This window comes from Festucalex cinctus, chromosome 8, assembly GCF_051991245.1.
Source record: "Festucalex cinctus isolate MCC-2025b chromosome 8, RoL_Fcin_1.0, whole genome shotgun sequence".
Classification (NCBI taxonomy): Eukaryota; Metazoa; Chordata; class Actinopteri; order Syngnathiformes; family Syngnathidae; genus Festucalex; species Festucalex cinctus.
Genome location: NC_135418.1, coordinates 28,728,346 through 28,740,652, shown reverse-complemented (window position 1 = coordinate 28,740,652; position 12,307 = coordinate 28,728,346). Strand labels below are relative to the sequence as shown.

Sequence of the window (12,307 nt, the reverse complement as noted above, 5' to 3'; positions counted from 1 at the left end):
ACCAGAGGGTGCTGGATATCTGGCCTTTTTTGACAGCGGTGCTGCTTATAACTCCAACTCGCAGCCATTTTCACTGGTTTCGATTTTGACTGATTTTGCAAGGCCCACAGAATATTGTGTTCTATTGCTATAAAAACATGGAACCTACAAAAACAAAGATTAGAGTCTCTTCTTTCATCAGGGAAAAAAAAGTATGTTTGTATCTGTTTCAGTTTTGCAGCAATTAGCATTCGAATACAGCTAAGTTTCATCAATATTCACATTCCTGGTGAAAACACTGACAAAAAGAGCTTGTTGCAACATAGCCCTGGTTGATCTCTTATACTCTGCTGCCACCTGCTGGCTGTTACTTGTGATAACTACCATTGCTTTAAGCGACCTCTTCAGGTCAGATGCTGCATCAAAGCCTTCTGTATACTCTAGCATAAAAAACGTATAAATACGTTTTTTTTTTTACCATGCCAATATTTAAAATAGAACGTTTTTATATGTTTTGTGGGAGCAAATGATTTAATATTGTGACATGACAACCATATTGTGGCAGTTTTAATTAGAGATAGACTGATGTTTTTTTTTTCAGGGCCGATACTGATGCCGATTATTAGTAGTCAATGATGCTGATAACTGATATTTGGAATCATTTTCATTAAAAAGGGAAAATATTGGCATAAAAATTTTGAAAAAAAAAAAATCTCCAGCTGTTAATTTTTTAGAAGGAATTTTAACGGATATGTTTATTGAGCAACTCAGGGTTAGTAAAATATTGGAGATTTTTATTTTTTTTTAAAAATCTTAGTCAATATTTTTAAAATCTAACAAATTACGTGATCTCCCAGAGGCAGTAGCATGTTTTCAAAAGTCCAATAAAAACAATTGTTTCCATACTAAATAAAGTATTGGAAATTTTCAAAATATCTGACGTATTAAATTTTTGCTTATCTTAGTTTTAATGTCAAACAAAAACAGAAGGTGCATGCAGAGAGTTCCCAGGGTCAGCAGCATCTCGGGAATTTAATTTTTATATATTTTTTTTATTTTAAATTAATTCCCTGAAGTTAACACTTAATAAAAATAATAAAAAATCACTATTATCGGCCATATGATTCTTCAAAATGGCCGATAATCGGCCCAGCCGATAATCTGTCTATCCCTAGTTTTAATATCGCTATATCGCCTTTATCATCACATCCCTACTTTGGCCGCCATGGCGACGACCCAAAAAGCACATCCAAAGAATTCTGCGTTGGTTTAGCGATGACTCCCGAAGTTGTTGCCGTCGTCGGAGGTGAAGACTTAATGAGCCGAGCTGACCACTCTCGTCTGCCGCGGAGCTTTTACGGGTCAACGCTGGTTATACTTGGGAGCGAACCTCGTCTTCCTCCTTGCCGACAAAAGCTGCGCGCGAATCGAGTGCGGATTGCCGGGCATGGATAAATCAAATGCCGTAAAGGATGAAGATACCCCGTCGTAAGCTTAGAAAGCCTCGGGATGATTTTTTTTTGGAAGTCGTGTGGATTATGTGTCCTCTACTTGTAATATACCTCGCGCGGTTAAACGTCACGTTTAAGTGCGCCCCTTGCGGTGGAGGGCAACGGCGTCAAGAGTGAATTAGAAAACAATCAGAAAACAACTCCAGAGAATCCATCTTGTACAGCTCCCGTTGATTTCCGCCGAGTGGTTCGGACCAATCACAGAGCAACATTGTGTTTGGGGGCGGGATATGCAACTGTGACGAAACCAGGAAGCGGGAACTAAGCAGTGACGTCAGCTAGAAGGGAAGATACGTTTGTTGTTGAGTAAAATCGAAAAGCTTTGCACAGATTTACAACCTCTGCTCAAATTTTCAAGCTGTCGTATCGACGTGCCATTGGCTTGTGTTTATCATGGCAGGAAGAGCCGAGCCGAGCTCAAAATGGCTGCTTTTGCGCACACAATAAACCCACTGATGACTGTTTACAAGGCACTCAAAGCGCTTCACGTTTCACTTGATGCAATTTGGATAGAGACGAATTTTTGCACCGGGTCTGCACTTTTCCACGTCTTTTGTCAAACAGGGCAGACCTTGTCATTCGATTCCTTCAAGAAGACTTTTTTTTTTTTCCCAAACCTGTCAAGAGTCTCAGGCAAGCGAATGCTTCTCACCTTCGGGTTATACAAACACAGACTGTCACCGACTTCTCCGGGTACTTTGTGCTAAAAAAACAACAACAAAAACGCTAACCAAGCAGAACGTTTGCGGATGCTCCGACTCTGATCAATAGCGACTGCCAGACCTTGTTCCTTCCTCTTCGCATTTACTTGACTCGTCCCTGGCGGAGGGAGGACACCTCGTCACCCGGCGTGACCGGAGACTAATGAGCTGTTCAGAGAGCCGTTTGCTGTTGTTGCTGTTGTTGACGTCGGTCGGGAGTGCGACACGTCGCCGAACGTCAACCTTGACTGACCACCTCGTCCGCCGCTGCTTGCACACACGTGTGTTACTTCAGATTTGACACGCGCTACATCATCGTTTGAAAGCTGTCTCGCTGGTCGCGACATTCTATTGGCGGGAATCTGCTGTCAGTCACAAAAAGCTTTTTGTCTGTCGTACAAAAGGCTTCACTAGGAATGGTGAATGTTATTTTTTTTATTTTATTATTATTTTTAAATCTGTTGAGATGTTACTTGATCTAAGTTGCTATTTCTTATCAGAGTTTTTGTATTATGGCAACGTTGCCAACATGTTCCCAAAACTCTGACAAAAACAGGTGCAAAAAACAAACAAAAAAAAAACTCTTAAGATGTATTATATAGTATAGTATAATATAAATAAATTATAGAAATAAAAGTAAAAAACTAAAAATAAACTACAAATAAAAAAATAAAATAAAAATATATAAATAAAATAAAATAACTAAAATAAAATGGCATTTCCATTTTGACCATTTCAAATAAATAGCTGAATACAGCTGAGAGGGGCATTTGCGTAATTTTAGCTGTCATTTTGTTTGCTGTCAAACATTCTCTTCAGTCTTACATTCTTTTATCATTTTTTTTCACCTACAAATGGAAAATGAATGCACACACACACACACCTCAGATGTTCTTGTTTACGTATTAGAAGGGCAAATATCTTGATATAACAATTTCTATGCATTTATTTTGTTGTTCTCGCCTCTGAAATATTAAAGAAACGTCTCTTCAAAAATCCGAGTTTTGGTCCGTTTCAAATTGTAAATCTTCATCTCTGCTGAAGTCTTTTGGCATATGAAGCCGTTTTTTTTTTTTTTTTTTAAAGCACATTGTTCTTATGTTAGTTAGAGGGCAAATGAATGCAATTTTTTTTTTGTGGGTCATTCCTGGCTTGAATTGCCCATTTTTTTTTTTCGCTGTCCACTTTACTTTTTCGCGGTGAACTTTGAGCGCGGCCTTTTTGTGTAAATATATGCACTCCGACTGCTTGGCAACGTGTCAACAATATGCGCCGTTTGCGCACTGCTCCAGAAACAAAAAAAAAGTACAAGTTCAAACTTGCGCTCACGGCGGTGAACCCACTAACAGGTTGGGCGCATGTTGCTGGCATGGAGACAAGTCCCGATAAATACACGCAAAGATACTCCCACAAGCGCTAGCGCTAGCTAAGGGCTACATAGCGGACGAGGAGCCAAAATGGCGGACAGGGCCAAAATGGTGGACCGGGTGTAACCATTGAAACGTCCTAGCTCGAGTGCGCCTGAACTCGAGGACTTCCTTGTACATTTGAATACTTCACAATAGTTAGCTTGTCCGCATTCGAGTCCCCGTCAGACGTCGTTTTCTTCCTCCGCAAGCGTCTCTCGTTGAGCGATCGTCTCCATGGCGCTCCATCAAGGTTTTTTTTTGTTTTTGTTTTTTTTTGCTTTTGAGCCGCCCGCGCGCTGGCAGCCCGAGCCGCCGCCCACTGCCGAGGAGCCAATTAGAAGCGAAAACACATCAAAGCTGGCGTTTGAAACAAAGAAGCGCCCGCCGGCAAGGGCGCCCAAACAGGTGCTAATCCCTGTTCGGCGCCGCGCACGTGTGATGTCGGCGTTCTCATCTCGCCTCGCTCGCTCGCTCTGTTTCACCCCCCCTTAATTGCGCGGCCCGTCGTGCTGACAGCGATACGAGCGCCGCTGAAGATGACACCCCACAGCGGTGGTCTTGTCAAGCCGCCGACCGCAAGGGCTGCTTGCGTTGCCACGATAAAGAGAATTGCGTTTGTTTTCGAGCTGCTCATTAAACACGAGCGCCTGCCGCAGGAGGAGGCGGGCGGGAAAGAGACGCAAAAAAAAAACCGTGCCTCCGACGCGCGCTCAGCTGAAGAATGGGGAGGCTAGCTTGTTGTTAGCATCATCTTGTTAGCATCGTGGATGGAAAAACTGAGTGTACATTTTAGTGCTGTCAAAGTTTTAAAACTCCAGAGTTAACTTGAGTTAAAGCTTTAACTTTGATAGCACTAGACATGTCGATCAAGAGGAGACCCACAAAAAAAGTCTCAAGAAGCCATGCCTGAAAAAATCTGCCATTTTGGTTTGGAGAAGCCATTTTAAGGTCATCTAATTCAGCCTTGGAAGCCATTTTCATCTAGCCACATGAACTTTGGCAGGCATGTCTATCATGATTAGACCCACAAAAACATCTCAAAAAGCCATGCCTGAAAAGACACAGGAAGTCCACCATTTTGATTTAAAGTGGCCATTTCAGGCATTTCCACATCCTTCAGTGACAAACATTTTGAAAATTGAGCCCAAAAGTCTTTTTCATCCTGTAACATCAAATTAAGTAGACATGAGTAGACCCACAAAAAAAAGTCTCAAAAATCCATGCCTGCGAATATACAGGAAGTCTGTCATTTTGGTTTGGTTTCCACATCCTTCAATTGACAAATATAACCTGAATATTTTTTTTTCCATCTTTGTAACATGACATTTCTTAGATATGCCTTTCATGAGTAGACCCACAAAAAAGTCTCAAGAAGCCATGCCTGAAAAGACACACGGCAAGTCTGCGATTTTGGTTTGGAGCAGCCATCTTACAACTTTTCATTTCATTTCAGGGGTCCGCCAAATAAAAACCCAGTATTAAGTTTAATCTTGCAAGATGAATTTTTTAGAAATTTCTATCACAAATAGATCCACTAAACCTCTTGAACACATGCCCCCCAAAAAAACAAACAAAAACAAAAAAATACAGAAAATGGAGCATTTTGATTGGAAGCTGCCATTTCGAGGACTCACATGAGGGCTGAATAACAATATCGCTGTATAAAATACTTTTCAGTTTTTGTTGTATTTAACATTCACTTTTTCGCTCCGTTGAATTTGATTTGATGATTTCAAGTGTACCTAATATTTTGGCGTGCGTCGTTCCGTAACCGCTGTGTTTTTTTTTTTTTGTGTGTGTGTTCCAGAAGCTGGAGGTCCACCCCGACCCGACGGTCAGCGTGGCGCACGTGGCCGGCGCGGGCGGCGGCGTGTGGATGGCGTTCTCGGAGGGCTCGTCCATTCGTCTCTTTCACACCGAGACGCTGGAGCTGCTGCAGGAGATCAACATCTCCTCGCGCTCCGCGCTGATCAACGCTGGTAAATATCGCCGACGTGTTCACCTTCGCTCGCGACTTTTCCTCGTAGCCTTGAAAAATGTGAGCTCATCTTTTGGGAACCCCCCCCCCCCCCCCCCAAAACATATACTTGTTTCACTCATTCAAACCCAAAGACGTATAAATACGTTTTTCAATACTTTACTCCCCAAAACATAAACACCTAAATTTGTTCAATAAAAAGTGTTATTCCTCTTCCCTAAAAAGTGCTTGCACTGAGGGAAGCCATTTTCTTTTATGATGCAATCAAAGGTAGCAAAGCCCCACCCCTACACCTATTTGGTATCATTGGAAAGCTCTGAATGTCCTCTATAGAGTCCAAATGGAGTTAATTCAATCGTATGCACTGGGTGGGAGATATTCTGGTTTAAAAAAAATGTCCACTACAGAGGACAAATTTGAATTGCTGGTATTCAGGAGGACACGTGCAGAAGATAAGGAACAATGAGTATTTATATCCACTAAATTCAACTTGGGTTCAACCTTGGTGAACTTAAAAAAATATGAAAAAATGTTTTGGGGGCGGGGCTATTAGTCGATGGAATAATTGATAGGCGACTGGATTTTTCAAAAAGCCGTTCGTGACAGCACTCGTTGATTTTTTTCTAACTTGTGTCTGGTAAAATCCCCGTTGAAGTTCCAAGTAGCAAATGCAGGTTGATGATATTCTCATCTCGTTCGAGTTTGCCCCCGACTGCTCCTGCACGTGGGGGAGCCACATGAATAAGTGAGCACCCGAGACACGGCGCAGCCACGGGGGTGAAAGCCGCTGGGATTCATATGAATGAAAAGAGTCGCCCGGGAAACGCGCAAACTGAAAGAAAAGCCTTCCTCGCGCAAACACCTGACGAGCGTCTGCACGCGCAAACTGTGCTTACGTTTCCAAACACGCCGCCTTCTTTCAGTTAATGTGATGCTCCGTGTTTGTCCTACTTTTTTTTTTTTCCTCGTTTCATCTCACCCGCTCGCCTGCAAATCCTGGCTCCCACTCGCAGCCTTTTCTTTTTTGGCTGCCGTCCGTTTAAGATGCCGCACGTAAAGCCGCCGAGCGCCTTCCCTCGCCGGCAAGCATGAAATATTGATGGCAAAGTTTCCGCGTTGTTGGGGCAAGCGCGAAGCGGCGCAGGATAACAACAGCAGCAAAACTGGGAAGTTGCCTAATGACAACCGTCGATGTGCGACGATTACAGATCGGTCGTGTCAAATATTCCGTCCGTTCTCAAAGCAGGTTTGCACATTTGTCAAGTGAAAACAAAATATTTCTCAATGTTTATGTCACATTTTAAAATTCACTATCCAATTAATATTAGGGATAGAGCGATTATCGGCTGGGCTGATATTCAGCGTTTTGAGAAATATCGCCATCGGCCATTTTGAAGAATAGAAAGATAATAGATCCTTTTTTTTTTTTTTTTAAAGTGTTAACTTCAGGGAACTAATTTAAATGTAAATTAAAAAACAACTCCTCAAATCATAAATAAATAAATACCGGAGCGATGTGCTGCACCACTGTGATTGTTTTTTTTTTTATCTTGTTTTGGATGTTTCAGCTCAGGAGAAAATGCGAGTGACCAGCCTGCTCATCTGTCAAGGACTGTTGTGGGTGGGCACGGCCCAAGGCCTCATCGTCACCCTGCCCGTTCCCAAACTGGAGGGAATACCCAAAATCACAGGTATTATTATTTATTTTTTTATTTAAACACATTTTATAATGTTCAAAATATTCTGTTCTATATATTTTTTTTTAACAATTAAGTCTATATTTTTATTATCTGATAGTTTTGCTAACAGTTAATGTGGATTGTCCTAAAAAAAAATAAATAAATAAATCATCAAAACAAGAAATCCTGGTGCATATTTTTGCTCACAGTTATCTTACTGTCAGAATTGATTAAAGAAAAAGTTCCCCTAACAGTCTTAAAATAACTTACAAAATGGCCGCCAAAATACACCACGAGTTTGTTTGTCTCCTCATGTGAACGTGTTGACCTCCCCCAGGCAAAGGTCGGATCTCTCTGAACGGCCACTGCGGGCCGGTGGACTTCCTGGCGCCCATCGCCGCCATCTTGTCGCCGGACCTGCTGAAGAGGGACTCGGTGGCGGACGGGCCCGACTCGGCGTGCGGGGGCGAGGACCCCAGCGACACCTCGTCCCAGGAATCCCTGCAGCAGCCGGGCGAGGGCCGGGCCCGAGCCGGCGGCGGCGGCGGCGTCCTGTTGCGCTACAAGCTGCGCTCCACCTCGGGCCTGCCCGGACGCCCGCTGACGGCGGCGGGCGACGAGGCGTCCGACTCGTCGCTGGAGTCGCTGGAGCACAGCGTGGAGGACGGCTCCATCTACGAGCTCAGCGACGAACCCGAGACGTGGGTGCGCGGGCGGCGGCCCTCCGACAAGGACGGCAGGGGCCGGGACCGGGTGGTCTCGGCCGCCGTGGTCTCCGGGGGGCGGGGCTTCCGCAGGCTGCGGGAGGGGGCGGGCGCCCCGGGCGAGCCCGCCTCCGAAAACGTCCTTCTGGTTTGGCAGCTGCCGTTGACGGTGTGAGTCGCAACGAGGCGGGAACGAACGTCATGAACGAATCATGTGGTGGTCACAAGGGAAGTAGCTTCTTCTTCTTCTTCTATTTTTTTTTTTTTTTTTTTAATTAATAGTAGAATTGTCCCAAAATAGTAGGCAACTCCTACAATAACAAATAATACCCAAGAGAACATAAAAAAAAAAAAAAAAAAGAAGAAGCTGCAAGAAAATGCATGACAACAAAGCGAAATCGGCATCAGCGCCCCCTGCAGGACGGGAGTGGAACAATGCCAAATGCTTCCCGTCACATTTTTTCAGTCGTTGCGATGCCACATTTCGCCAGACGACACTTTTCCGTTAGCTTAGCTTCGTTAGCGCCTGTGTCAAAAAATGTGTTGCCCTTTTTCCCTCTTCCTCATCCTCGCAGATGCTTGCAGTCGTTGATCAAATGACCACGAAACAAACGAGCTAAAAACTTTGTTGCACTTTTTTTTCTTTTTCTTTTTCTTTTTTAACCTTTGTGTCCAGTGAAATTGTTTTGAGCATGTAGCACTTGTTGTCGTCAGCGTCGAGCTAATGAAAGTTTATTTATAATGGAAGAGACACACTGGGAGAATGTGGACATAATACAAACAAAAATAATTGGAAAAAAAATGTTTTTATTCCAATATAGAAAAAAAAAAAAAACTTAATACGATTAGCTCTTCTTGTGAAATCATGACTTTTTTCTTCTAAGAGTTCACATTTGTTCCCCCAATACTAATAATAACTTTTCAGTGTTTGTCCCGCCTCCAAAAAGCTCAGCTCAAGCTCTGATTGGTCGTCTCCAGGACGCTCAATCTTGCCTGCAGGAAAGTCGTCAGCCTCCTTCAAGTTTACACTGTATGACTCATCTACACTAATACGACACCTCATAAGGTCCATGAATGAAAATTAATGTTGCCTTGCAATTGCATCAACGTGTGGAAAATGTTTTCTTGACACGTTTTGGGTTTGCAGCCATCGATGCATCTTGACTTCAAGGCTGCACGAGCGTTTTTAATGACGGACGTTTGTTTGAGGCAATTGTATGCCCACAACAAACAAGTCAAGAATTAAGAGAAAATAAAACTATGTACTGACAATATTCATGCTTTTCTTTTTAAGGAAAAAAATAATTGTTTGGGGCTGGCGAGAATCATTTTAGAATTTTTTATTTTATTTCATTTTTTTAAAGGTTTTATTGTGAATTTGTGTATTTTTATTTAATGATGTGCTGACAGCTGACTGTTGCCTTTAAGGACCTGTGGGAATTCTCACGTTAACTCTTACAATGACAACTTTATGACTTTTTTTTTTCTCTCGAAATATTCTGATTTATTAACGTGATGATTTTTTTTTCAAGATAAATGTTCTGAGGTTTTTAATAGACTTAATAAAGATCTTTTTTTTTTTTTTTTATCAAAATAACCCTCACACTTACCTTTCCCCTAAAAAATATGAAAAAAATTCCCCAAATTTTTGAAATATTTGTGATCATTTTTTTTCACCTCTTTTGTTCTCAAAATGACCACCCCCTTTTTTTGGCCTCAAAATCTGATTATTTTTCTCTTTAAAAAAAAAAAAAGAGAAAGTGACTCAGACTACCATGAATATGAACCATTTTGTCTCCAAAAATATTTTCGCCCTACAAAATGTGAGCCAACAAAAGACTTTTTTTTTCCCCCCAAAACTGATCAAAATTCCGACCTTTTTCTCTTTAAAAAGGTGACTTTTCTAATTTTTTTAAAATGACCCCTCACCTATTTTGTTTGCCACAAAAATTATTTTTTCCCTCCAAAAAAATTGCTCTTCCCATGAAATGTGACTTTTCTCTAAAAAAAAAAAAAAAAAAAAGACTTTTTTTTTTTTTTTCTCCCAGAAACATTTTTTCCCCTCCTAAAAAGAAAATGTGACTTCTCAAAAATATGGCCTTAGAAATGTACTCCACCCAAAAAATTTGACTTTTACTAATGACAAACAAAATTTGACATTTTAAAAACATTTCACATCTCGTAGCTTCTCAAAATTGTCGATATTCCACTCGCCCTCTGGTGTTTTGTTTTCTTTTTTTGATGCGTCATCATTTCACCAGGACGTGAAAACGCTTGCAAACGAGTCGTCGCGGCCGCCGTCGGTCCTGCCGGTCAATCGCGCCGCCGCAATGCAAATCGGAGCTTCGCGGCTGGCGACGATAAACAAGCGGAGGTTTTCGGCTGCTCGGCGTCAAGTCTCGACTTTAACCTTGGTGACGTTGCGAGGCTTTTCCCGCCTTCTCCTTTTCATCATCCGTCTATCGGCGGGAATCGTTTGCGCCGGGAAGCCGACGCAAATCCGCCTCGCCGGCTGTCATCTAAATGTAAATGCGCGCAGCCCACGTAGGTACGCAGATTTGTGTGCCGCGACACCCTCGTGCGCAACGCTGAGATGTTTGGGGCTTTGTATTCCTGACAATGAAAGATGCATGATCCCCCCCCCCAAAAAAAAATAAATAAAAAATAAAAATACAAATAAAAACAACTCGGACGCTACTACTGGACTGTCCGCTTATCTCATCCATGAACATGTCGGTGTTTGCCTTGGAAGCATTTTCACCTCTTTGTTATTTGCTACGCCCTGTTTTTTTTTTGGGGGGGGGGGGGGTCTGCTCATGTTTGGTATGTCTACCAACTATCTTGTTGCTAAGTGAAGCTACCTGAATTTTCAATTGGACTAAATGGGCCATTTCAAGCCAAAATGAAAGACTGAAAGTGTCTTTTCAAGCATGGTTTATCAAGACTTTTTTTGTGGGTCTACTCATGATGGACATGCCTACCAAATTTCAAATTGTAACGTGAAATTGGAAAACTCATCCTGATCATAAAACGTATCTTCTTGAGATTTTTTTTTTTTTTTGTGGGTCTGCTCATGATAAGCATGTCTACCAAATATCCTGTTGCTAAGTGAGGCTATCTGATTCTGAACTTTCAATTGGACTAATTTTTCTCCGAAATTGGCCATTTCAAGCCAAAAATGAAAGACTGAAAGTGTCTTCTCAAGCATGGTTTATCAAGACTTTTTTTGTGGGTCTACTCATGATGGACATGCCTACCAAATTTCAAATTGTAAAGTGAAATTGCAAAACTCGTGCATAAAACATCCTCTTTAAACCTAGCATCTTTTCAGGCATGGCTTCTTGAGATTTTTTTTTTTTTTTTGTGTGTGTGAGGATGCTCACGATTGGCACGTCTCCCAAATCTCTTGTTGCTAAGTGAAGCTGTCTAAATTTTCATTTCTTTCTCCTAAATTGGCCATTTAAAGCCAAAATGAAAGACTTCTTCTCAGGTATGGTTTATCAAGACTTTTTTTTGTGGGTCTACCCATGATGGACATGCCTACCAAATTTCAAATTGTAACGTGAAATTGGAAAACTCGTGCTGACCATACTTCCTTTTCAAGCCAGAATGGCAGACAGACACCTTGTATCTTTTCGGGCATGGCTTCTTGAGATTTTGTTTTTGTTTTTGTGGGTCTTCTCCTAGTACATATGCCTACCAAATTTGATGCAACTGAGGGAAACTGTTCTAAGCTGTTGGATTTTGAAAGCAGTCTGAGGCGCTACTGAGCCAACTTTGATGAACGCGGCCGCAAAGTCTGTTTTTTGAGGCGGAATGTGAGTTTCTTTGGCCTAAGAAGAAAATAATGACAAAATGAAGGCACGTCAATTGAAGAGTTTTCTTTTCACCGAGTGCTGGCGGCGAATAATTAACACCGCAAGTGTCGACGTGCGCGCCGTCATAATACGAAGAAGGTGGGCAACTTCCAACTAACTGCATTGTGTCATTAAAGAAAAGTTGTTGAACACCAAAAGTGTTGCCAGACTGATGTTTGTTTTTCTTTGTAATGAAATGCATTTTGCAAGTTTGGGTTTTATTGCAAAGTGGATTTATTTTTGCACTTTTGCTTCCCCGGAGTTTGGAAAACGACGCCAAAAAAGAAAAACAAAAAAGAAAAAAGCGCCTCGGCCTTTACGGCCGCCATAATGAACTTATTGTTTTACGAGCAATTACAGCGGCTTGTTAACATGATGTGCTTTTGCCTCCCGCATGTTTGCGAGACTTTTTAATTGCGGCGAAGGTTCAGAAGATCCCGGCAATTACAAGACGCGCTTCCTTTTGGGGGCTTTTTATGTCTTCCGAGT

At 42.0% G+C, this 12,307-nt stretch overlaps 1 protein-coding gene across 3 annotated transcripts in view; it reads left to right on the top strand.

Moving 5' to 3' along the window:
* arhgef10la (Rho guanine nucleotide exchange factor (GEF) 10-like a) overlaps nt 1-11,907 on the top strand; it is a 114,738-nt gene extending 102,831 nt beyond the window's left edge. For all 3 annotated transcript variants that reach the window (XM_077528425.1, XM_077528424.1, XM_077528426.1), the window contains 3 exons: nt 5,408-5,579; nt 7,147-7,269; nt 7,595-11,907. In XM_077528425.1, the coding sequence (XP_077384551.1) occupies nt 5,408-5,579; nt 7,147-7,269; nt 7,595-8,136 (837 nt within the window). In that variant the 3' untranslated portion in view covers nt 8,137-11,907. The remainder of the gene's footprint in view (nt 1-5,407; nt 5,580-7,146; nt 7,270-7,594) is intronic.
* Nucleotides 11,908-12,307: the final 400 nt, after the last annotated feature.